Source organism: Pelodiscus sinensis, chromosome 2 (genome assembly GCF_049634645.1).
Source record: "Pelodiscus sinensis isolate JC-2024 chromosome 2, ASM4963464v1, whole genome shotgun sequence".
NCBI classification, from domain to species: Eukaryota; Metazoa; Chordata; order Testudines; family Trionychidae; genus Pelodiscus; species Pelodiscus sinensis.
In genome coordinates this window covers 87,534,348-87,561,480 of record NC_134712.1, presented here as the reverse complement: position 1 = coordinate 87,561,480, position 27,133 = coordinate 87,534,348, and the positions used below count along the sequence as shown (strand labels likewise).

Below are 27,133 nucleotides of genomic sequence, written 5' to 3'. Positions count from 1 at the left end.
CTATGAATGTTGGATCTTTTCATTTGTTTTTTGGACAAACAGGCTTCGTTTTATTAAAACAAATTATAATTTTGGAATTTCCTCATCAGGACAAGAGAATTTAGACTTGGAATGTTACTTTGCTTTGAAATAATTTCTAAAACAGTACAATGCTGACACTGAGATTTCAAGTAGTTGTTACTGGGCTCTTGTCCAGTGAAATATTAATGGAATCCCACTGCAGTCAATAGGACTACTTGTGTGCATTACTTGCATGCTTAAAGTTAGGCACAGTTTTTAGTAACCTGCTGGGCTGGAGCTCTCCAGCATGCACTTGCTTTCCATATCTTTGAGAGAGACTGGACACTTCAAACAGGTTTTTTACACATAGTAATGGAGTAAATAGTCTGAGAAACAACTGTGAACAATTGGAACAAATTATCCATTTGTGAATTTGCTGTTAGTGACTTCCACACCCTTAGTCTGTACTGGTTTTCAAGTCTTTGCTGAATCGGTGACTTTGTTTTGCATTGTATGTCGCAGGCCGAGACTGACTGACAGCTAAACCTCCAAGACTTGTGAATATTCTGCATCTATAAATTGCAAACTGTTGACATGCAAGGCAAGATATGAACCCCTCTCCGGGAACAAAAGTGAGGTCTGATCAATACCAAGTAGGCCTCATAATTATCTGTTTACAACGTAAACTACATCCAGGGGATGAAGAACACCAGCATGCTCCTTTGCAAAACAAAATAACTTGCTGTCTGCTGTGGTTTTTATAATGCTTGTATTAATTGTAGAAAGATGTACAAGAAATAAACTAGAAAATACTTTGTATTGTACTGCCATTTTTATTGTATTTTTACACATTTTTGGCAGCATTAAATATTTTTTTAAATTGACGACATACTGTTGTGTGTGCATTATGTGAGGGGAAAACTATTAAACAGTATTTCAAGAACACTGGGATTTATTGCAAGGCTTTCTATTTTTCTTACTCATACTGATTGTGATCGTTCCTAATTGATGGGCTCTGCTTTTCGTTATGATGGGAATATTTATAAAACAAGAATAAGAACATAAGAATGGCTGTAGTAGTTGTCTTATTTAGAGAATGAGTGATTTTCTGTCACATGTGACCAGAGGTATTAACGATCATCAAAAGTGTGCACCACCTTTGAGGCTTCAGTCAAGGCAGAGAACACCATGGCTGTGTCTACATTGGCAAAATTTAGCACCTGTCTACACTGGCCGCGAGTATTTACACAAGAACACTGACGTTCTACTGTATGAAATCAGTGCTTCTTGCGCAAATACTCTGGCGCTTCCGCTCAGGGATAAGGCCTCTTGCGCAAGTGGCCAGTATAGTCAGGTAACATCAATTTCTTGCGTAAGAAAGCCCAATGGCTAAAATGGCCATCGGAGCTTTCTTGCGCAAGAGAGTATCCACACTGGCACGGATGCCTTTGCGCAAAAGCAAATCTTTTCTCTTGCGTTTAGAGTATTTGCGCTAAATCTTACCAGTCTAGACGTAGCCCATGAGTTTAACTATTCAGGATTATGAATACACTTGAGTGAACCAAGCTCAGTCTACCACCGCCCAGAAATGCTGAAAATTTGTCAAATGACTATTGAACATGTCTTTAACTGAAGGATTACCAGCTCAATTACTGTTCCTTGTACATTTACATGCCTCAGCACAACTGTGATATAAATATGAAAACTGGTTAAGAATCAGTTTCCTCTATGTAAGCCATATTTTACACCTCTGCCTTGTTTAAACTAGTAACAGAGATGAAGCTGTGTTAGTCTAGACTAGCTGAAACAAAAACAGGACTATGTAGCACTTTAAAGACTAACAAGATGGTTTATTAGGTGATGAGCTTTCGTGGACCAGACGTACTTCCTCAGATCAAATTGTGGATGAGTTTTTTGTTTAAACTGTAATCTTATAGCTTTAATATTCCTGGAGAATTTTTTTTTTTTAAGAATAAAAACTGATTTCAATGTTTACTTCTGTAGTAGTTTGTGTCCACAAAAGTATCCCACTCTATAGTACAATGTTTGTTGTTTTTGCGATTACTCATTCCTTAGCTCTGAAAATCATCTTAAACTTCTATACTTCAGATGTGCAAAGCTAATCAATTTAGTTTCTTCTTTAAATTTTAGAGGCATTTCTCGGGCTGCAGTCAGGCTAGCTTTAGTAAGGATTAACCACTTACGCAGTTTTAACTTTGGTATATCTTTGCAGCCTGTGGGAAAGGGTGGAGTCTATGTTGTCTCCTTTATAATCCAGTGGAAGCAAATTAAAAGGTAACACGGTTCAGGCTGTCTTCGGCATAGCACCTCAAAAGATAGCACACGCACACTTTGAGCGGTAGGAATCACTGATAGTTTGCTCAGAGTGCCAGGAAGATAGGAGGAGGAGGAAGCTGAAGGGATGAAGATCTGGATTAAAGGTAAAGCATTTGAGGATAGCTTCACATACTGATTCTAGGAATGGCCAACTTTGCAAGTGGCCCTGTTACCTTCATGACCCTCCTGGGTATGTAGGATATTAATTAGGGTGGTTAAGGAATTTCTTGAAACAGTTTATTAGAAACAATTCACCAGGAGATACCAAAGAAACATGTGTGCATAATATACAATGTTTTGATCATATAGTGAGACCTGCATAAACTTTTTTTATCCACATAATAGCAAAGGAAATGTTTTCATAAATAAAGGACATTAAGGTACAATAAGTTAAATGTTAGACAACTGTTGTTGCTTGGCATTCACTATGTTAGTTCTATAACATCTATAACCTCCTTCTGAAGACTGATTTTTTCAGAATACCAGAGTAATCAGAAGAGTGCAGGTGGAAGGCCACTGCCAAAGAGTAATCTCCAAGAACGTGGTATTTTCCATTGCAAAAGAGTAGCTTTGGCATCGCTGCTCTGCTGATTTAAGAACAAAATACATTTTCAAACTCTGAAATTACATTAACCACATAGGGCGAGTCTGCTTTTCCCATTTTACTGGGGGCACATTTAGTCACATAGCTATACTGGATTGCTGCTTTATACCTATGATAGTAGCTCTCCTAAGGCCATATACTATAAGTATCAAGCAGGAACATAACTCCACCCCAACACATTACTGTTCTTTTCATCCATGGCCATGAAAAACACAATACAAGTGTGAAATCTGGTATTTTGTGAGCTCTTACCCCAGATTGCAGAGATTTCACAAGGGGAGTAATGTTTCCCAAAGTGGAGGCCCTGGCCCAAAAGGCAGTTGCAGAGGGATACAAAATAATTTTTATGGGGGAGTACAGTATTGCCACCCTTATTTTTGCACTGCTTTCAGAGCTAGGTGGCTAGAAAGTGGCACCTTTTGGCCAGGTGCCCAATGCTGAAGGCAGCACCCTGCCAGAAATAAGGGTGACTATGCCATGCCATTCTTATTTCTGCACTGCTGGTGGCAGTGGATCGAGCTTAAAAGCTGGACTCCCCACCAGCAACCAATGCTCTCCAGCTCTTAAGGCAGTGCTGCCACCAGCATTAGCACAGAAGTAAGGGTAGCAGTACCACAAAGCACTCCCCCTGCTACAAACATTAGGAATGTTAAATTGCAGGTAATTGACTAATCGAATAGTTGATGCATTTTGCATCGACTAATTGATAGGGCATCTCTGCCTTTCAAGTGTAGAAACAGTCCTAGGGCTGTTGCTACACTCTAAAGGCAAAAGCACCATGTAGAGCCTGGAGTCAGCTAAGGACTCCCTGCTGCCTCCAGGCTCCATGTAGCACTGCTGCTTTGAAATGCTTTGGAGAGTCCTCAGCTGTTCTGGGCTTCACTGAACGCTACTTTGAAATGCTGCGGGAAGCCTGACTCCGGGCTCCTGCAGCGGCGTTTCAAAGCAGCAGCCCTGCATGGAGCCTGGGGTTAATGGGGGAGTCCCCAGCTGATCCCAGGTTCCTCACAGTGCTGCCACTTTGAAATGCCAGGAGGAGTCTGACGCCGAGTTCCCACAGCGGCAATTCAAAGCAGTAGTGCCGCGTGGAGCCCGGGGCCTGACCTCATAAGCAGTAATGCACTGCCACTTAGAAGTACTCCCTCCTTCCCTCCCTGCCCTTGCTGCCTCTTTCAGATAGAGGCAGCAAAGGGGGGGGAGAGTGACTAATCAACAAGCTTGTCAACTATCCGATAACCACTTGCTTATTGACTAGTCGACCAGTCCTTCACATCCCTAACAAAAACACTGACTTCTCCCCCACAACTCTTTTGGGTCAAAACCCTTAACATTACAGCACTTCAAAATTTAAGATTTAAATAGTTGAACCACATAGTTTAATAAGATTGTTAAAATCATATGTTTTAATGTGACATTGACCAAAATGGACCATGAATTGCCCTATATATTGGATTTGACTTTGTTTCCACTGATTGCAGGTGGAGCATGTCTCTAGATTTCCACTAACCTTGGAACAAAGAGACTCCACCACACAACCTCAACTGACAGGCTGTCAAATTCATGAAAGCTCATTTAAAATGTGAAGGAGTCTCTACTTTTTTCATTTCAGCAGCTCAGGATTAGAATTAAAAGCAAAAACTTTGGCTGAAAGAATACTTACTTCACTTCTAATTAGCTGGAGCCATTCGTTAAGATAGTTAACAAGAGAGAAGGCATCTGGGATGTTGTCCCCCTCGGAGCAGAATTTCAATAGAACTGCCATTGGGATTCCATTAGAACAACTGGAACAGAAATTGGTCAGATTGTCAAGTGCACAATAATTACTGGAGGGGAACTTATTTAATATCCGCTTATGTAAGATGAAGCAGCTCACTGGGTTTTTAAATTAAAAAAAAAAAAGTCCAGATATTTGGTTTGCTGCCTCATATTTACCACTCTGCTCTTGACTTGTTTTGAGGGATGGGGGCAGGATGGGGATAGATTCTATGCTGTGGGAATACTGCTTATGAACTGCTACACAGCAAGTTTCCTTTTTTTTGTTACTACTACTTGGGCTTTCATACCAATTCCTTTGATAGGCACCCTTAATCTCTCATGTACTACAAACACTAAAAAATGGAGTGGTTAGATGCACACTGCAAAACCAGGGCCCCCAGACTCTAAAAAAAAGGTAGGACTTAGATATAGGCACTTAAATCAGGAAATAGCTTCTAGAGTCATATGAACAGGGCTCGACAAATGCGCTCGCTCGCGGCAAGTAGATTTTTCCAGTTGGCGAGTGCAGGGGCAGACTGGCCCGGTGGGCTGTTGTGACGGGGTGGTCGAAGCCCACATTGTGGGCGGCGCAGCACCATCCGATCCACCAGCCGGCGGAGGAGCACAACACCGCTGGGAAGGGGGAAGTGTGGAGATTCTTTCCACCAGGCTGCCTGTGTGCAGCTCCGGCGCGAGGAGGCAGGGCGGGATGCCAGGACGTTGGCGTGATCTGGCCCTGCTGACTTTAAAGGGCTGCGGCAGCTCCGCTCTGGCCGCGTGTCCCTGGGAGCTGGCTGCAGTGTGCGGCACAGCCAGGGCCCGCCCCATCGGCTCCAGTCCTGCCACGGCCCCAGCCCCCCTTTGTCTCCACGCCGCCCCTGGACCCCCTGCTCTCACTCTTCCCTGCGACCCTTTGGCTCTGTGCCACCCTTACACCCCGCACCCTACTCCCCCCGATCCCTGCCCCCCCAGCTCTGTGCTGACCATTCCCTGCACTGCCCCTAGACCCCGATCCCTCTGCCCCTTCCCCGCGCCTCCACCACACCCTGCTACCCCCAATCCCTGCACCCCTCTGGCTCTGTGCTGTCCCTGGACCCTGCTTCCCGTGGGTTGGGAGTGAAGGGTGCTTTCCCATAGGGAGGGGCTAGACAGGGCACGGAAAAGGCTGCTGTGACCGAGCAGCAAGTGAAAGGGGGAGTTCACTTGAAGCGCCTTCGCCTTTATGGAAAAAAACAAATGAAAATGCTATTTGTTATTTATAGAGCTAAAACGCTGGGACAAAAAAGAAAAAAAAACCATTTCAAAATGCAAACCTGTAAAAGACAACAACAAAGCGGGGCGGGGGAAATGTTTTGCTTGGGGCAGCAAAAAACCTAGAGCTGGCCCTTGGGAAGAGGAGGGGAAAAAATATGGGGAAGGGGCTTGTGCTGAAGGGAGGAGGTCAGGAGAAGAAGAAAGGGGAAGGCACCAAGGGACAGGGGTGCAGGAAAGACAAATGCCAGGGGGCCAAGTGCAGACAATGAGGAAAAGGGCAGGCGGGGAGGTGTCAGTGGGAGGGGGGACAGGGTGATGCTGGGAGAAGAGAGGGTGAGGGTAAGGGCACTGGGGGCTAGAGGGGGAGGCACCAGGAGGGTGCAGGTGCCAAGGGATTCTGTGGGGTGAAGCAGAAGGGCAGATACCTGCAGGGGAGGGACCAGCACCAGAGGAGAGAGGCATGGCAGGTGTGTAGAGGGAGATTTTAGGAGAGGGGATGAGGAGGGGTAGCTCACATGATCAGATTGGGGCTACTGGAGGAGTGGGCACAGGGCGGAAAGAAGGGCTGGCGGAGGGGGGCAGGTCTCAGGAAGGCTGAGGGCCATGAGAAGGGCAGGAGTCAGGACAGCAGAGAGTGAGGGGTTAGGGAGCAGCAGGCACCAGGGGAGCTGATGAGGCAAGGGGAGGAGACAAGGCAGCAGAGAGAAAAGGTAAAGGTTTATAAGATATTTATTAATAACTTATTAGTTATTACTCTTCTTATTCTTATTAGGAATTTATGCCATTAAAAAATACATTTTGTGGGGGAGGGTGGCAAGTCCCTTTTTTGTCTGGCGAGTAGGGTTTTCCATAATTTGTCGACCCCTGCATATGAACATAGTTGGAGGATAATTTACTGAAGATAACAGGAAGGACATAAAAAGGAAATCTCAAGAGGAACAGAGTATGCCAAGGAAGAGGATTAGAATCTGGCTAATCAACAAGGAAAGGCCAGATGGGACTACAAATTTGCTGAGAACAAAAACACATTCTTGGGATGGACACAGTGCGATATAAAAGACCAGAGTAGAACTCCATCCGATATAGACCTGGGCAGACAAGTAGAACAATTCTAACACAGTTCAAAAGCTGCCTCTCAATATTTAGCCTAGGAATGTCACAATGAAGTTATGCCTCATGCCTGATGGAAGACAGGCACCCAATACAAGTTCCAAGATTGGGAAAGTCATTACAAACTAAGAGCCCGACAAAAGTAGAGGCACTGAATCATCAGTCTAGGCTGTGCAAAGCATGTGGTAAAGAGTATTTAGTGTATAAAACATCAGACTGTCTTTCTGAGAGACAGCACACTGTAAATAGTCCTCCAGTCTGGGAGACAAGAAATTTAGATGATAGGTCCAGTTAGGGATGTAAGCCTAGGCTAGGGTTGCTCAGTGTCCAGTTTTGAACCAGACAGTCCAGTATTTGAGCTTTCTGTTTGGGAAACAAATTAAGAAAATATAAATGTCCGGTATTTTCTAAAGAAGATGGAATGAAGATTGTGATGTAATGTCAAGTGTGTCCAGTATTTTTGTTGAAACCATCTGGCAACCCTAGCCTAGGCTTATCAATTAATCTAGTTGACTACTTGCTTCTCGCCCCCTCCCTACTGCCTCTGTATCAGAGAATACAAGCCTTAACAGCTGGTTCCCCGCAGCACCATCTCCACAGTGCTACCTCCCCGCCCCCGCTGCTGCCACTATTGGGGGGGGGAAGAAGAGGTGGGGGCAGGGGAAGCTGCCACGAAGCAGTCTCTGTTCACAGTGAACCCAGGCCTGCCACAGGCAGAGGCTGCTCCTACAGCAGCCCCCGTCTACAGTGGGGTCCCAGCTTCCCACTGGTACCCCCCGTGGATAGGGTCTGATGCCTTAAGGCAGCCCTGCCCATGGCAGGCCTGGCTGGCCGCGGATAGGGGCTGTTCCAGCAGCAGCTACTATCTGCTGGGACCCCCTGTGGACAGGGCTGTTGCCACAAAGCAGCCTCTCTCTGCAGTGGCCTGGGTTGGCCGCGGACAAAGGCTGCTCCGGCTAGGCAGGCTAGTTCTGCTCAGTCCCAGCTTGGGCCGGGTCCAGGACCTACCCTTGCTACAGGACTCCTAGTACATTTAAACAGCAGACAAGTGGTCAGACAACCTGGCTCTTACTACATTTAAAATGCAGAGCTCCAATGGGGGTACGTCCCAGACCCAGCACGAGCTGGGACTGAACCGAGTTGCCTTCCCTTATTAATTAATTGAGCAGTCAATAAAAATTCTATCAACTACTCGATTAGCCAATTAATCACATTTTAGCATCCTTAGACTCAGATCACTTACCCTCTTCTATACCTGTTTCACTTCTCATCTCACCCTTGGCCACATCAAGTTATAGTATACATTTTTCAAGGCAGGGACTATCTTTTAGTTTATGTTTATACAGTACTTAATACAACAGGATCCAAATCACAGTAGGGATTTCTATGTGCTTCCTTGATCCAAATAATAAATGCATCAATGAACAGATGAGGATTACTAACCCTAAAGTTCAGATGGGGTGAAAGGGAACATATACTAAGAAAGTAGTAAATTCTTCTACCTGGCACAAAAATAATTTCATAGAATCATAGAATAATAGGACTGGAAGGGACCTCGAGAGGTCATCGTGTCCAGCCCCCCGCCCTCAAGGCAGGATCAAGCTCCGTCTACACCATCCCTGACAGATGTCTATCTAACCTGTTCTTAAATATCTCCAGAGAGGGAGATTCCACCACCTCCCTTGGCAATTTATTCCAATATTTGACCACCCTGACAGTTAGGAATTTTTTCCTAATGTCCAATCTAAACCTCCCCTGCTGCACTTTAAGCCCATTACTCCTTGTCCTGTCCTCAGAAACCAAGAGGAACAAATTTTCTCCTTCCTCCTTGTGACACCCTTTTAGATATTTGAAAACCGCTATCATGTCCCCCCTTAATCTTCTTTTTTCCAAACTAAACAAGCCCAGTTCACGAAGCCTGGATTCATAGGTCATGTTCTCTAAACCTTTAATCATTCTTGTCGCTCTTCTCTGTACCCTTTCCAATTTCTCCACATCTTTCTTGAAATGTGGCGCCCAGAACTGGACACAGTACTCCAGCTGAGGCCTAACTAGTGCAGAGTAGAGCGGCAGAATGACTTCACGAGTTTTGCTTACAACACACCTGTTGATACAATGTAGAATCATATTTGCTTTTTTTGCAACAGCATCACACTGTTGACTCATATTCAACTTGTGGTCCACTATGACCCCTAGATCCCTTTCCGCCATGCTCCTTCCTAGACAGTCGCTTCCCATCTTGTATGTATGGAACTGATTGTTCCTTCCTAAGTGGAGCACTTTGCATTTCTCTTTATTAAACCTCATCCTGTTTACCTCTGACCATTTCTCTAACTTGCTAAGGTCATTTTGAATTATGTCCCTATCCTCCAAAGAAGTCGCAACCCCACCCAGTTTGGCATCATCTGCAAACTTACATTTCACACACATGCTTGCAAAAAATGTGTAACCCACTCAACATGGTAAGCTTTATGTCCAAATTCTTCAATCTCAAATTTGTTTTTAGCATAACCTTTTACCCAAATGCATTCTTTTCTTTACTCTTTGCTGGTCCTATCAAAGAATTATAGGGTCGGAAGAGACCTAGGGAGGACATCAAGTCGAATCCCCTGCCCAAAGCAGGACCAACCCCAACTAAATCATCCCAGCCAGGGCTTTGTTAAGCCAGGACTTAAAAACCTCTAGAGGTGAAGATTCTACTACCTCCATAGGTAATCCATTCCAGAGCTTCACCACCATCCTAATAATATAGTTTTTTCCTAATATCCAATCTACACCTCATCCACTGCAACTTGAGACCATTGTTCCTCATTTTGTCATCTGTCACCACTGAGAACAGCCTCTCTCCATTCTTTCTGATAGTTAGTGGCTGCTATCAAATCTCCCCTCAATCTTTTCTTCCATAGATTAAATAAGCCCAAATCCCTCAGCCTCTCCTAGTAAGTCAGGAGTCGGCAACTTTTTCAAATCAAAAAGCCAAACTATATCAAAATTTGAAAAGTGGTCAACAAAGAGCCAGTATAAGAATACCCATTTGCATGACTGAAAATATACACTTAATATTTTTGATAATTAACAATGATTCATGATAGCATAAATGAACCATTTTACTCACAGACTTTATTTAATTAAACTTCTGCTGTTGCATCTTTTTGCAAGTTCTTTAAAGTTTACATCATAACTGGATGAATCCAGCTTCATGCCTGCATTCAGGCTGTCTTCTGTCAATCTTATGGAGGGTGGCTGGTGATGTGGAGATGCAGAAGTCTGGGTTGGGATGTATGAGGGGCTCAGGGCAGGAGATTGGGGTGTATGATGGACTCAGGGTACAATGTTGTGGTGTGTGGCAGTGCAGGAGTGTTATGGCAGGGACTGGGGATGTGCGGGTTTGAGGGGCTCAGGATAGGGGGTTCAGGTGTATGATGGACTCAGGGTACAGTAGTTTTATGATGCTGTGACCAGATGGAGGTTGGGCCCCCAATTTAGAGCTTGCTGGCTAGGCTTCATTTTTAAATAAATTAAAACATTATGTACAACACAAAAGGTTTCAACATTTTCTTTTTCTATGGCAGGGATGGGGAACCTTTTCTGGGTCAATGGCAACTGACCAATAGCAAAAAAACATCTAAAATCCCCCAACCCTTACTGATTTGACCCCCTACTGAAACACCTCACTCCCCTGGTGCTCCAGCCCCATGGTGGGAGGGGGGGGAGGGGGCAGGGAGGACTGGGACCAAAAATGAGGCATTAAGTGTGTGGGACAGGGCTGCCAGTGAATGGGATAGGGATAGGAGTACAGGAACTGGAAGGCAGGTAGGATGTAGGAGGGGGGGAAGGGGGAGGGTGCAAGGTGTGGCCAAAGGGCAGGCTGCTTAGCCCGGGGGCAAGAGCAGGCTGGGTGCCTGGCCAGGGGGGGATGTCTGGCCATGAGGCAGAAAGGATTTTGGCCAGGGATCAGGCCGTCTGGGTGGAGCGGTGTCTAGGCATGAGGTAGTCAGGGGGACACTTGTTTTCACATGGTGTGGCAGGCACTGTCACACGCCTCCCGCTGCTCCCATTCACTGGAATGAATCCTCTGTGAAAGGCTGGCGGGGAGGCCTGCAGGAAATGTGTCCTGAGAGACAGAAATAGTAGTACGCAGGGAGCCATGTTTGGTTCCTGATTTCCCCCATGCCGGCGGAAGGAAAATGCTGTTGCGCCGAGTCATTTTTAGCTCTGCTTGTTCTCTGCACACCACATTCTCCCCCCTTCCCCTGCAGGAAGTCAGCACGGCGTTCCAGTCTTGTGGGGGGCTGTAAGACTGTAGTGCAAGGGCTGGCTCCCTGCTGCAGCGGGAACAGAGGGGGGCTGAGTTGGGGCTCCAGAAGAGCTATATCTGGCTCCCTAGTGAGCGATATTTAGCTTGCAAGCTATAGGTTGCCGACCCGTCATAGGTCATGAGCTCCAGTTCCCTAATCATTTTTATTGCCCTCCGCTGGACCTTCTCCAATGCGTCCATATCCTTTCTGTAATGGGGGGAGCCCAGAATTGGACATAATACTTCAGATGTGGCCTCACCGGTGCTGAATAAAGGGGAATAAACACTTCTCTAGAAGTTTTTATATATCATGTAAATCCTCTTTCAATCTCCTGTTATACTCCTGCAAATTATTCTAAAGAATACCATTACTAATAATTTACACAGCATCCACGAAAAGACAACGAATAATCATTTTTCTTGGCATCGGACTAAAAAAGCAAAAGTAGATTGCAGCTAGATACTAAAAACTGGACTTCTGACACTTTGCGAAGGTTTCCTCTAACATCAGCCGACTCACCCACCTCTCACTGAATAATAATTTTGTGATGCCACCTCCAGGAATATGTAGTACCATCTCTGCATCATTTGCTCCTGGATAAGCAGCGATTTTTTCCATCTCCTTCCAATTTAGCCTCTGCATTAGATCTCCAGCGGTTTTCTGAATAGCAGGTGTGAGTAAGTATCGTAGTGGTGTACTAAATAAAATGCAAGAATACCGTAAATAGTTACATGGATTACTTGTGTGAAAGGGTAATGGTAAACTTTTAGAACCTCAACCTTGTAATGAAAGCGTAGGAATTGCTTTCTTCTGTAAATCAAACACCCAGGATAATCTGAGATTGCAAAACATAAATGATCATCAATCTGCCATCCACAATGGTACATTTTGGAAGCAAATATTTATTCCTGAAGCAAGTAGATACATTTTCTTTCATTGGTTGTGTCTACACTGCACTGTTATTTTGGAATAACTAGTGTTATTCTGAAATAACAATGCAACTGTCTACACTGCAATTCCATTATTTTGAAATAATATCAAAATAATGGGCAGCTTATTTTGACTTCTGTAAACCTCATTCCATGAAGAATAACTCCTCTTCTAAAATACCTATTTAAAAATAGCTGCAGTGTGGATGCTCCACTGCTATTTCGAAATAGCTCCTCACTAGGGACATTTTAAGTAATTTCTCCCCAGTGCTTCCTAGGGCTCTAAATCAAGATAGTGCGTCCACATTAGGAGCAACTCTGCCCCAGGCTTCCTGGAGTGAGCCACTGATCAGTTTCAACAGTGGCTGACTTGGGGACGCCTGGGGCAGAGTAGCTGGGGTGCTGCCGGCTTGGTCCCGTAGCGCCACTCCTAGGTGCTGCGGGACCAACCCAGCAGCACTCCAGCTACTCTTCCCCAGGTGTCCCCAAGAGCAGCTGGGGTGCTGCCGGGTTGGTCTCGCAGCGCCGAAAGGCGGCGCTACCGGATCAACCCGGTAGCACCCCAGCTGCTTTGCCCCAGGTGTCCCCGATTGAGCCGCTGCTGACCAGCAGTGGCTGAATTGGGGACTCCTGTGGCAGAGCCGGACTATCAAAATGGGGGGCTATGAGGGGTCTGGGGTGGCATCCGTCCCACCCCACCCCAGACCTCCCATAGCCCCCCCCTTCCAATAGTCCAGCATATCTGATAATCCGGCACCTCCTGGGTCCTAAAGGTGCCAGATTATCAGAAGTTTACTGTATTTCAATTAAACAAGTCTTCAAAGCCTCAAAGGAGTCTTGAGGTCTGTAAATGTCCTGCATATAATTATCAGTGTCTGATGAGGGTAGTCTTCCCCTTAAAGGTAGGAGATGCTTTAGAGTTCATCACAGTGTAGCCCTTTAAGATCTGGAAAGATTCTATATCTGTATAATTTTTAAAAGTGAGAGAGAGGGGTTGAGAAAATATAAAAAGGAAATGTGTGAGGGAATGTGAGATATTTGTGGAGAAGCCTTCTCACCATCTTTAAAGTGCCAAGGCAAGGAGATTTTGCAGAGTGGGTAAGTTGAGGTTGCTGTAGTCTAGTGATCCAAAATAATTTTTTTAATTTAAGGGCAACCCAAGATCTATTTTCCCTCTGTTCCAAGACCCCATCCCTTCCCCAAAGCCCCACTTTGCTTCCCTTCCTCCTCCCTTTTATCTGTCGCATGCTCTCGCCCACCCCTCATTCACTTTCACTAGGGCGTGGGAAGGAGGTGCAGGCTCTGAGATGCAGCCAAGGGGGGTTGCAGTGTGGTAGTGGGCTCCAAGCTAAGCCTGTGGCAGGAAGTAGGGGTGCAGGCTTTGAGAGGGAGTTTGGATGCAGGAGGAGGCTACAAGCTGTGGCACAGGAGGATGCAGGTGGATATGAGGTACTGGCACTTGGAGGAAGCTCAGGATTGTGGCAATGCCTTGGGGTGCAGGAAGGACTATGGGGTGCTGGCTCCATGAGAGAATTAGGGAATGGCCTCCCACCAGAAGGCAATTATCTAGGGCAGCTCCCATTTGGCAGTGAAACAGGACTGCTACTAGCTCCATGCCATTCCTAGAAGGGGACAACATGCAGATGTGGCCCCTGGGGGACCATGTAGCTCCACACATTGCCCCTCTCTGCAGGCACTGCCCCACACATTCCATTGGCTATACTTCTCCATTCCCAGCCAATGGGGGCTCCAGAATTGGTGCTTGCAAGGAGGAGCAACTCACAGACACACACCCTGGGGTACTGGCTGCTGGAGCAGGCAGGAAGCTTCTCTTAATAGCACAATACGGAGAGTCTCCAGGATGTCTCCAGGATTGACCAAATGATTGTGATCAAAAAGGTTGATGACCAATCTTAACAGCCCTAACATTAAGTTTGTACAACCAGGGCTGGATTACCCAATAGGCAGACTAAGGATGTGCTTAGGGTACCAGCAAAGCAGGGGCACCAAAAAAAATTAGATTTTACGGTATAGTATTGTTTTTATTTTGAATTACATATGAGGGGGCACCATAATTTTTTCAATGCTTAGGGCCTCTAAAGGTCTTAATCCGGCCCTGTGTACAACATATACAAAACACAGCTAAGCAAAAGAAACCATATCAAATGTATTTAAAGTAACTTTAACTTTGCTAGATGGAAACATGGCAGTTAACTTTATGGAAAAGAACAGTAATATTAAATTCTATGAAGTATGCATATGAACATACCCATGAAGCTGCTGATCATCGCGCTGGTATGCATGGCTACTTGATAGAAGAATGACTTTGGCACATCTACTGCTTTTCACCCAAGAAAGCAGTGTTTGACAAAATAATCTATATTTATTCTATATATCAAGATGGAGGAGGAAGAGAAGCAGAAAGATTAGATATTTAAGAAATGACAAAAAGCTACAATTATTATTTGTACTGCATTTAATGTTTAGGGATGAGGCAAGTTCATGTTTATTTAACTAAAACTAAGATTTTCCTCATACCAGTTAAGTCTCAATTTTAGAATAACATTTTTAAATAAAAGCTTAAGGATGGAACCAAGCTTGCTACCATGATTATGATTATGAATCAAATCAACATTTACCAGTTATTTTCATACCTTAGTGTCTAAAATCTGATCAAGCAGTAGATTTACGAGTAGAAGCTGGATAAAAAAATGTTTAGCTTTTAAGAACCCACACACTTGAACTGTCAAAAATTGTGCTCAGGTACTACAATATGGTAAATATTGGCTTTAATGACAAACATTGTATTTCAACATAGCATGTATACAACAATATGAATTTCTCTTCATTTCACATTATATCCTGAGTTCTAAGGTAGATTTAAAGAAACAGTCATTTTAATGACTGAAAAACTTATTTTAGAAATAAATAGCACAAATGTATACTAATTGTAAGCAGATATTTTCCCAAAAATCAATGGATCTTTGCCTCTGTCTTAGAGGCAATAACTAAATAATATATAACATCATGCAGCTAGTGGTATGACTAAGTCTAATTTATCTTCTCTCAGCAATCCACAAGCAGAGTTTAATTCAATCAGTAGAAATACAATTATGTAATTAATGGCAATTTTCAACTGTATTTGTTTGATAAGCATCTTACTAAACACTTACCACAATTCAGAAAGATTTTGATTTCAACTTATATCCCATTATTGTATATATTTTCTGGATAGAAGCCTTTCTAGAAACAATTTTTTAGTTCATTTTAAAGGGGAGTGATTTTTCTGTACTGGTAATTTTTCACCAGCTATAAATACTTTTGGGGTTTATTTCATAAGATGATGTGACAGACCAGCTGGCTGCCACATTCTAATAGAGGGCAGGTATGCTGGGTTCAGCTTCCTCTTCCTGCAAGGCATGAAGAAGCCCAAAATCTGAGAGTGAGAAGGTAGCTTGGGAGAATGCTGTGAAGGAGCAAGATGGACTTGCTCAGGTACTGGAAGGAGTTCTTTGGGGAAGTGGCCTAGGGAAGAAGCTGCTTGACTGGGAGTCAAGGAAACCCTGTCTGTTACCACTGTCTTCAGGTTCTGGCCCAGGGACCCTAAGTAGTGGGTGAGCCTGGTTTTCCCCCAACACTCCTAGTACCACTACAGAGTCTGCCCCTGAAAGGGGAGACTAGAATTACTGAGGGGTTTTCACCATAGGCTAGTCCACAGTTTATGATGAGATAGGCTCAGTAGGTTGAACTCCTTGCCTCTAGAAAGGGAGAGGCTGTGTGGAGAGTCACAACAAGCTTCTGAGGCAAATACTATCTGCCAGAAGCTCAGGACCCTCAGGGCACAGCCAGAACTTTGCCACAACGATTAACATGAATCCTGACTGCTAAAGATCTTGGATATGAACATTTTCTGATTCGCCCCTTTCAATATATACGATAAGAATGGCCAATAATATACATACCTTTACAAATGGTGATCTGATTTGGAGGACCACAAGCTTTTTAGAAGGTAAAGAATATACTGCAAAAAACAATGAAGTTGTGTAAGGAGAAAACAAGTGAACAATGTAGTGTTACACATGTTTAGATTAATAATTTATAACAAAATAGACGATATTCTAAGTTTTTAAATCAAACTTGATTTAAACTAAATATTTTCTATTTTTAAAGTATTTAAAATTTATAATCACTACTCATACCTAAATTTAGTATAATTTATTAAACTAAATAAAACATTCAATTTATTTAAAAAAATCAACATTCAATGCCTTTTTGAGCTGAACTTTTAAATAAAATCAAACCACTAAACTTCTGGAAGTTACTAGTTAAGCTTTTGGAATCAGACTTTGGTGAAATGGTAAGTCAGCTTTTGATATCAGTAGCCTCTTCCAAAGGGGCACAGCTAATATTTTTCTCACTTCAATTTTTTTCAACTCCATGAGAATTTCATTAAATTGAGAAACCAACTGAGTTGAAAAAGTTTGAATATTATGAATAAAACTCATGGGGGGGGGGGGAAGCCTGAGATCTACAAGTTCTATGATCTTGAACGGGGTTCTGATCTATAATCTTGAACAATAATTTTTGATGGGGGCCAGACCAATTTGGCATGTGGTGAAGGACCATACTTTTTTTACAATATTAATGGAGGTGTACAGTCTGGGAGGGAGTTTGGGTGAAGGAGAAGATTTTGACCTGGATGAGGGATGTAGAAGGGGTACAAGGTCTGGGAGGGAGCTGTCATCTGGGCCAAATGTGCAGGAGGGGATGCAGAGAATTAGGTTCTAACTTAGGGCAGGGAGTTGGAGTGCAAGAGGGAGTGAGATGTCAGGTGCAAGCTCTGGCTGGGAGGCATTTACTGTAGGTGGCTCCTGGCCAGCAGCCCAACAGGACCCTTGGGCAGGCTCCCTGACTACTGAGGCCAGTATGCCTCTGCAGGACATGCCTCTGAGGAGCCATGTCTTTGCGTGTTGCATGTCCCACAAGCACAGCCCAAGCAGCATCCATTGGCCAGTTTCCAGATAATAGAAGCTGCAAGGATTGTGCTGGGGGTGGGGTCAATGCATGGAGACACTCTCCCCCCCCCCGAGGCATGCACTATGCAGATATGCACATGCTTCCTCAGCAGTCAGCCACTTTGAGTCTTGATGTAGTTCATAATAGATGAGATCAGCTGCAAAATGTCAACTAGCTCTGGGTTTAAAGCTTTAGATAAGAAGTTCTCTCACTCCTGCAGTGACTCTATACAGAAGACAGAGTAACTTTCTTTACCAAGGCACACAGACCCGCTTCATGTTCGGACAAAGCTCAATCTGTGAAAAAATCCAAAATGTAATCACACAATATAGTCTTGTCTTACATGTAGCCCCACAGAACACTGAACATTCCTTGTACCATCTCCTGGGTGGGAAGAGGAAGACAGAACACAGTGACTTCAAGTGCATCACAGCTCTCAGTGCTCACATTAACTTGAAAAGCAGAAGCATGCATGTTTTCAGATGCTCCACCACTGTGTTTTCCTCATCTGCTGCTATCGCTTCCATTCTTCCCTGTGATGGAGTATGGTATGGCTTTGAGTGTGCCTGTCTTAGTTTCCCAACACATTATTGATTGATTGCAGTTAGCAAAATCTAAGTCTCCCCAATTGTGAGTCACTTCTTGGATGGCATGAGATGGTAATTTACTTCAAATGGTGGTTTTTTTGGATTAGATCAGAGACTGACATGGCTCTCTTCAATTGCACCTGATGCAAGAGTTCCTTTTTCCAGCACTGGAAACGTTACCTTGATTTTCTTATATGCTAGTGTAATTTAAGTTTATTACCTAGTGAAAAAATAAAACCTAACAGCATGTGACAAGGCAGGCATTTTGGCCTTACTTCATTCTTGACCAAAATTCTGGTGTTTCTTTAGTATAGCTTCACACCGCATATTTGCAAGCACATTTCTTGGACTTTAGTGTTGTTATGAACAGAAACAGTCACTACTTGAGGCTGAGGCAGGTAGTCAATGTAAAAATAAATCCATTGTGGCTCTTATCACAAATGAAAGAGGAATTCATGGTTAAGCAAAGGCCAGGACTTACGATGGCTCTGTACTAGAGCAATATAGAAACAGTGACTTACAGTGATTCTTTGTCAAGTACCAGCAGAATACTCAGGTTGCCATAAAGGAACATATGGGCCTGCCTTAGGTAGTTTACAAGTCACTTCCCGAGGTCCCAATTCATGAAGGCTCTACTCGTTAGTCAGCTAGAAGTGCTAGTGGGCCCATTCACTGCTCTGTGGCATGAGGCACAAGCAGTTTTGCACTGCATGTTGACCACTGATCAAAGCTTGGGTTAACAAGGTGTCTTGCCCTCCAACAAGGACCTTGCAGGGGCACACCACAGGTTTCCTCGCCCATTTAATAGGTCACCTTTACTACATGCTAAATTCCACTCTATTTCTAGATATGTGATCTAATAACTCCCACCCATCTCAGGTGACTGAACCACTCCTGGTAGCATGGTACAACAGTTTAGCACCAATTAGGATAGAAAAGACTACATGCTATCTGAATCACAGGACTTATGGTCCGCGAGACCCAACAAAATGGCTTTGCAGGGAACTTCCCATGTGCTTGAACCAACCCTGTTACTACAGTTCTTCAGCCTCTGAGACAAAGTAGATGTTGCAAACATGTCAGCAGATGAACCAAAACAAAGTTCTTATTTAAAATTTGAAGGATAGAAAACACTCGTTTGTAACTGATGACGCAGGGTCCTTTTTTACACCATCTTGGTGTTTCCATACCTAGTCTACAAGTGCTGAACCAAGAAGCTCCCATTTCTATTTACAGAGTGTCAGTATCCTGATAGCATGACTTTCCACATCTAGGCTATGTCTACACTGCACCTCTTTTCCAGAAAAGGGATGCAGATGAGACAAGTCGGAATTGCAAATGCAGCGGGGGATTTATATATCCCCCGCTTCATTTGTATAAACATGGCTGCCGCTTTTTTCTGGCTCGGGGCTTTGCCGGAGAAAAGCGCCAGTCTAGACGGGATCTTTCGGAAAATAAAGCCTTTTCCGAAAGGTCCCTTATTCCTCTTAAAATCAGGAATAAGGGACCTTTCGGAAAAGGCTTTATTTTCCGAAAGATCCTGTCTACACTAGCGCTTTTCTCCAGCAAAGCCCCGAGCTGGAAAAAAGCGGCAGCCATGTTTATACAAATGAAGCGGGGGATATTTAAATCCCCCGCTGCATTTGCAATTCCGACTTGTCTCATCTGTGATGTATAAAAGGGAAGTCAAATCCCCCGGAGCCATTGATTCCCCTATGAGGGGCACGTACAATATACATACATTGCTAATGCTTAGATATATTTGCTATTTGTATAGGAGTAAGACATGACAAAGGTCAAGGCCTGTCACAGGTAATAACTTATAATAAGGAGACGAGGGGAAGTGAAACCAGTCTTCTGTTAAGTAGAGATATGGATAGATTCCACATCCTTTAAACTTGTGACCGGCTCAAGCAGGAAAGGAAAAAGGGAAGTATGGCTCGCCCATTGTTCAGCAAAAGCGAATGAATGTAACACAGCTGTAACTGCAAAGTCAGCAAGTAGGCACTGTATTTAACCTCATTTGGAAAATTAACCTGACCTATAGGAATGCTAAACGTCAAAAATGAAGTAACCTATCATGTTAAGGCACCTAAACCAGGAAGGATGTTAACCCTATAAGAACCCCTGCATATGAGATGTTGGGGGTCGGCTCTGCTTTGAACATTGAGTTCCTTAGCCGTACCTTGGTTGCAACCAATAAACTTGAGTTGGACCCAGCCTGAAAGTGTGACTCTCTTCTTGGGGTAAATCAGACTAGCCTCCAAGGGGACGAAACCAGCAATTTATGCAACATCTGCATCCCTTTTCCAGGAAAGGGGTGCAGTGTAGACACAGCCACGGTGTTTGTGAAGTCATGTTTTATGTGGAACAGCAAGTTGGTAGATCAAAACAACCCCCTATCATTTGTGGAGCAGGTCCAGTCACGTTGGCTGTATGGATGCCAGTTTGGCCATTTGCATCATCCAGCTGAGATACACAACCTTGGCAACAGAGCATCCTCTGTGCTTGCACTGGTGGGAGCCCATGCTAGCCTTTTTTGACATTATATGTCTGCCCACTGCAGAGTCCTATCTCCAGGTCAAATCACCAAACCCAAAACCGATCTGTTAATAGTGCAACCCCATTTGGGGGCCCAATCCATAGTTTGGGAACTTCAGCACCATCATGCATTAGATGTAATAAGCAAACTAATGTTCATTTGGCATGTTCTTCCTCACCAAGCATCTGAATATGTGACCAGTACCCAGGACTATTTCTAGGTAAGTGGGGGACCTGGGACACCACCTCTGCTGTCCTGACCTGCCCCTTACCCACACCCACCATTCAACTTCTTCCCCCAAGCTTCCATCCCACTCCAATTTCCTGAGCAATGCAGCCAGAGAAATTAGTGTGGAGCTTCACATCAGCAGCAGAGGTTGGGTCTGCCCCCACAGACACCAGCAGTGGTGGGAAGTGGAGCAACCCAGCTCTAGCCTGCTTCACTCTGCCAGCTCCCAGGTACATCATTCTGCTTCCTCCCCCAGGGAGCATGGGAGCAATTCCACCCGTTCCATCAAGCCCCCTCCCCTAAGAAAAACAGCTGAGAGCTGGGGGGAGCTGAGCAGGCTGGGAACAGATCTGACTGCTGCTGCTGCCAGCACCAGGCTCCTGCTATTCTCCCAGACCATCCTGGGCCCCACGGGGTCCCTTAAAGTGCAAGGCCTGGGACAGTTGCCCCAAACTATCCTATGGACGGGACAGCTCTGCCAGTACCTTTTTCCAGTAGAGACTTTTCAATATACCTATCATAAATGGTGACAAATCAGCAACCATTACTTCCTGCTGAGATTTGGCTGAACATTTCATTATGAAATTACTTGACCAAGCCCACCTTGTGTTTAACACATACAGATAAATCAACTGAAAATATTTCCAGACAGAAAAGGCTCCATAGTCTTGCACCTATCCAGTTCGTCCAAATCATCCAACATCAAGCTGGAGAAGCTACCAACATGTATCCACATAAAGGAAAACGTTAAGTGCGTGCCTTGCAGGAAAAACACTTCAGCAGGTAAAGAATTTCATTGTTACACAGTGTAACAAAACTGCTGCTAGGAACTGTTCTGATGCATTTCTTCATAGTTCCCACAAGGAAACTGATACTAAAATGATCTTGTGTGCCATCAGTGCCACAAAAAGAGTTGCTGCTAAACTCCGGATTTTTGCACAAACATATATGTTCTCTCTGAGATTATGCCCAAGTCTGCCACAAGATTCTGGTTTTTCTGCCTGCTGCTAAGGAACAGAATCTTTCTGAGATTTTCCTCTTACTTGGACCATTAACGCTGCCAGGTTTCCACACAGTTTCAGGATGTGACAGTATTTGAAGGTTGGCTGGAAACACCACATTACATTATCTTACTGGAAGGCATTTAATTGAGTCTCTGAAGCACTCTGTCAGTTGAGACCGTCATTGATGAGTCAAACACATGAGATGTTCATTTCCTAAATTCAGCATTTGAAGACCAACATCACGATGCTTGCAGAAGTACACTGATGGATGTTTTCCAAGAAGCAGACAAACAGAGAAACTGCAACCAACAATGAATGCATTTATATCTGCTATCAAGAGGGAAAATTGTCAAGCAGTGGAATGGCTCTAGGATGTGCTGTTGCCTAAAAAGTTGAGCCCTCTGGGGGAAGGGATAGCTCAGTAGTTTGAGCACTGGCCTGCTAAACCCAGGGTTGTGAATTCAATCTGGGGGGGGGGCGGCGCATTTAGGGATCTGGGACAAATCTGTCAGGGATGGAATTTGGTCCTGCTGTGAGGGCAGGGGACTGAACTCCATGACCTCTCAAGGACCCTTCCAGTTCTACAAGATAGGTTTATCTCCATATATTATATCTGCAATTATATTTTCCTATTGGGACTAAATAAGCTTTAGAGAATGGACTGATTGTAACAGTGTGTGAAATACTATGCACAGTTGGTCAGTCCCTCAAATACTTGCTTGAAAAGGCCAGATGCTCATCACCCTAAAAATGTTTGGCCAGCAGCCTGTTTTGTACAGAGATGTGGAAGTGTAGTGCAGTCAAGTATCAGCATGGCTGTGTCTAGACTGGCAAGTTTTTCTGCAAAATCATCTGCTTTTGCAGAAAAACTTGCCAGCTGTCTACACTGGCCGCTTGAATTTCCGCAAAAGCACTGACGATCTCATGTAAGATTGTCAGTGCTTTTGCAGAAATACCATGCTGCTCCCTTTCGGGCAAAAGTCTTTTTCCGAAAAACTTTTGTGCAAAAGGGCCAGTGTAGATAGAGATTTATTTTCCGCAAAAAAGCCCCGATCGCGAAAATGGCAATCGGGGCTTTTTTGCAGAAAAGCGCGTCGAGATTGGCCATGGACGCTTTTGCGGAAAAGCGTCCTACCAATCTAGACGCACGTTTCCGAAAATGCTTTATATGGAAAACTTTTCCGTTAAAAGCATTTCCAGAAAATCATGTCAGTGTAGACATAGCCCGTATGTATTAGATAAGATGCCCAGCGGTGATTCTCATGAGGGAGACTGCACTGATGATGACTTAGATGTTTTTGGTCCTGTATGTCAAGGCTAACTTCCTTAGAATTATCACAGATTAATGTCTTGTTTTAGATAAGCACTGGTGCCCCCTATGATAAACCTGCAGCCCTAGTGATAAGTCATAATTCTTGTTACAACCCTGCATTTAAGTGGCTTTCTTGAATTAACAATGGAAGTGTGGCAATTTTGGTCTGGAAAGTTTCAGACTAGAACAGCAATTTAGCTAAATAAAAAGGCATATGCTATATTTCAACAATGCAGTTTCCTGTTTCAGCACAAGGTGGTTTTAGAAGGCAACTATAGCCCCAATCCTACATGTACATCACATGGGTAGGGTCCTAACAAATTCACAGTCCATTTTGCTCAATTTCATTGCTATGGGCATTTTAAAATCATAAGTTTCATAATTTTAGCTATTTAAATCTGAAATTTCATGGTATTGTAATTGTTAGAGTTGTGATCCAAAAAAGGAGTTGTGTGGGAGAGGGGAGTGCCCCAGCAAGGTTATTGTAGGGGAAGTGACAGTACTGCTACCCTTACCTGTGGCTGAACTGTGACTGCTGGGATCCAAGATCTGAAGGCAGAGCCACCACCAGCAGCACTGCAGAAGCAGGGATGGCATGGCCACCCATATTTCTGTGCTGTTGCCTAAAAAGTTGAGCCCTCAGTCAGCAGCTACCACACTCTGGCCACCTGCTCTGAAGGCAGCAGCACTGAAGTAAGGGTGGTAAAATATGGTATTGCCACCCTTACTTTTGCACTGCGGCTGGTAGGGTGCTATCTTTAGAGCTGGATGCCTGGCCAACAGCTATTGGTCTCTAGCTGCTGCCCAGCTCTGAAGACAGCACAAAAGTAAGAAATCTATTAGAGTTCTTACTAATCTTAATCTTAACTAAGATTAATTTTACTAATCTATTAGAGTTCTTTGAAGGAGTTAACAAAACATGCGGACAAGGGGGATCCAGTAGATATAGTATACTTGGATTTTCAGAAAGCCTTTGACAAGATCCCTCACCAAAGGCTCTTGGGTAAATTATATGGCCATGGGATAAGAGGGAAGGTCCTTTCTTGGATTGAGAACTGGTTAAAAGACAGGAAACAAAGGGTAGGAATAAATGGTAAATTTTCAGATTGGAGAGGGGTAACTAGTGGTGTACCCCAAGGGTCAGTCCTGGGACCAATCCTTTTCAAATTATTCATAAATGATCTGGAGAAAGGGGTAAGCAGTGAGGTAGTAAAGTTTGCAGATGATACCAAACTGTTTAGGATAGTCAAGACAGAAGCAGACTGTGAGGGACTCCAAGAAGATCTCACCAAACTGAGTGATTGGGTAACAAAATGGCAAATGAAATTTAATGTGGATAAGTGTAAAGTAATGCACATCGGGAAAAATAACCCCAACTGTACGTACAGTATGATGGGGGCTAATTTGGCTACGGCAAATCAGGAAAGAGATCTTAGAGTTATCGTGGACAGTTCCCTGAAAACTTCCACACAGAGTGCAGCGGTGGTCAAAAAGGCAAATAGGATGCTAGGAATTATTAGGAAAGGGATAGAAAATAAGACCCAGAATATCTTACTGCCCCTGTATAAAACTATGGTACGCCCACATCTTGAATACTGTGTACAGATGTGGTCTCCTCACCTCAAAAAAGATATTTTGGCCTTAGAAAGGGTTCAAAAAAGGGCAACTAAAATGATTAGGGGTTTGGAACAGGTCCCATATGAGGAGAGGCTAAAGAGACTGGGACTTTTCAGTTTAGAAAAGAGGAGACTGAGGGGGGATATGATAGAGGTCTATAAAATCATGAGTGGTGTGGAGACGGCTGATAAAGAAAAGTTATTTATTAGTTCCCATAATAGAAGAACTAGAGGACACCAAATGAAATTAAAGGGTAGCAAGTTTAAAACTAATAAAAGAAAGTTCTTCTTCACACAGCGTGTAGTCAACCTGTGGAACTCCTTGCCAGAGGAGGCTGTGAAGGCTAGGACTATAATAGAGTTTAAAGAGAAGCTAGATAATTTCATGGAGGTTAGGTCCATAAAAGGCTATTAGCCAGGGGATAAAATGGTGTCTTTGGCCTCAGTTTGTCAGAGGCTGGAGAGGGATGGCAGGAGACAAATCGCTTGATCATTGTCTTCGGTCCACCCTCTCTGGGGCACCTGGTGCTGGCCACTGTCGGTAGACAGGATACTGGGCTAGATGGACCTTTGGTCTGACCCAGTACGGCCGTTCTTATGTTATGTTAAGAACAGCAAGATTGCTGCATCCTTAAAATGACCTTGTAGCCCTGACAGACGATTCCCTTTTGAGTCAGGGCCCCAACGTGAGATGTGTTCTCCCCTGTGAAATCTATATAATATCGGGGGGGAGGGGGGGGAGCACACACAAAACCAGATTTCACTGTCAATGATGTATTTCATGGCCATTAAATTGGTGGCACCATGCAGATGGGTTTACTTCCACCATCCCCTATAGACTCCATTCTTACTGGGAGGTCTCTGTATAAAGCTCATTGTAGGATTGGGGCACACTTCAATATTTGAGACATAACTTTGGAACACACCTTCAGCATTTATACTCAACTCTGTTGAGTTTACTTCTGTTGTTGCATATGGATTATTCCCAACCATTGGCACCAGGCAATCAGTGTAGAAGTAACCAACTTTAGGCATGTCAAAGGTAGAAATAAGTAGATCTACTGCAAGCTGGCCAACATTCCCAACGGATACAGCTGGCTGGAACAACAGAAGACTTGTGACCATATTGTTATTACAGTTTTTATACATTCAACTGTGATTTGAATAATGAACTATGTATAATATTCAAATTAATAAATGAAAACTCCACAAAATATCTGTAGGTATATGCTCAAATCACAATCCTCTTACCCAATATTTTAAAAGTGGGGTCAGAAAACCTAAAACTTCCCTTTATGGAAGGTACTGGCTTTTTAACAGATTGTTCCTGTACTAACAGACCAGCACTGAATAATAAGATGTGCACTATTGAAAAAAAAAATCAACATACAGCCTCTACTACCCATAAAGATTAGGCTTAAGATAGCAAACTATGAACATTTAGTTGTGTAATGGGAAAACAATAGTTTTTGTTAGATTAGTTGAAAACTTAATCAAGGAGACTGCACCAAACTCAGCTACCACTGTCTTTGACCTGGGTGCGCTCAAGGATGGGCATTTGAACTAGGGATGTCAACTAGCAATTAATTTACTAGTCAAGTAGTCGATGAATTCTCCATTGACTACTCAACTTGGCACTTCAGCATTCCGCCTTTGAAAAAGTTGGACCACCGCATGGAGCCCAGGGCCAGCGGGAAGTTTCACTGACTCTGGGCTCCAAGCAGGCACTTCCCGCTGGGGACTCTTGTACATTTCAAAGTTGGTGGAGCCCAGGGTCAACTTCCCAAGTGATGCTGGGCTCAGTATGGTGCTGCCGCTTTGTGATACCACCACAGCCTTTCAAAGTGACAGTGCCACAGGGTCCATGCGGCTCCACTGCTTCAAACTACCCCTCTCTTCTCCCCCTGTTGTTGCCTCTATCTGATAGAGGTAGCAAGGGGGTGGGGGGAGCAACTAGTTGGATTTGCTTACCGGATAGTCGACTAGTCGTTCACATCCCTAGTTTGAATGTGCTGCCTCTACCACCAGCTTCCCAACATCCACACAGCGCTTGCCGTTACTCGCATCCCCTCTTGCGGGGGCGGGTTAGACAAGCGACCCCCCCCCCCAGGTCCAGGCTACGACAAAGCCCCGGCAAGTAACAGCAGCGGAGACACGTTTCTATTTCCCAGCTCGGGGAGGGGGAGGGGGGGCTGGTTCTCTGCCCCCCGCCGCTCACCCACCCAGCGCTTCCGCAGGGACGCGCATCCCGCCCCGCTGCGCCCTCAGGCCCCGACGGGGGCGACGGTTCCCCCCCCAGGGCCGCGCGCGGCGTTACCAGCAGGAGCGTGAAGCCTTCAAAGCTGGCGGGCGCGGAGCCACCGCAGGGCACAAACATCGCGCCGGGAGCGTTCAGCGCTGGGTGCGCGCGACTCGCCTCCGCCAGGGTCCTTCCGCTCTGCGGCGCATTTGCCTGACGCCTAAGCGGGGGCTGATGTGTGAGGGGGGAGTTAGGCGTCCTCTGTAACCGCCTGTCCCCGTAGGGCTCCTCGGCAGGACGTC

The 27,133-nt window shown here is 44.5% G+C and overlaps 2 protein-coding genes across 7 annotated transcripts in view; one reads left to right on the top strand and one right to left on the bottom strand.

The window, feature by feature from the left end:
- PTPN2 (protein tyrosine phosphatase non-receptor type 2) overlaps positions 1-884 on the top strand; it is a 74,424-nt gene extending 73,540 nt beyond the window's left edge. For all 4 annotated transcript variants that reach the window (XM_006117499.4, XM_006117500.4, XM_075921006.1 and 1 more), the window contains one exon: positions 523-884. In XM_006117499.4, the coding sequence (XP_006117561.2) occupies positions 523-544 (22 nt within the window). In that variant the 3' untranslated portion in view covers positions 545-884. The remainder of the gene's footprint in view (positions 1-522) is intronic.
- On the bottom strand, positions 814-27,098 carry PSMG2 (proteasome assembly chaperone 2). 3 transcript variants are annotated; one of them, XM_075921008.1, is made up of 7 exons: positions 26,910-27,098; positions 25,519-25,690; positions 16,250-16,308; positions 14,557-14,675; positions 11,882-12,055; positions 4,602-4,722; positions 814-2,921 (listed from the first exon to the last, which is right to left on the bottom strand). In XM_075921008.1, the coding sequence occupies exons 1-7, from the start codon at positions 26,967-26,969 to the stop codon at positions 2,829-2,831; spliced, it is 798 nt and encodes a 265-aa protein (XP_075777123.1). In that variant the 5' UTR covers positions 26,970-27,098; the 3' UTR covers positions 814-2,828. The 3 variants fall into 3 exon arrangements, with proteins under 3 accessions (XP_075777123.1, XP_075777122.1, XP_075777124.1); XM_075921007.1 differs by having other exon boundaries at positions 814-2,924; positions 26,910-27,094; XM_075921009.1 differs by having other exon boundaries at positions 814-2,924; positions 25,519-25,686; positions 26,910-27,035.
- Positions 27,099-27,133: the final 35 nt, after the last annotated feature.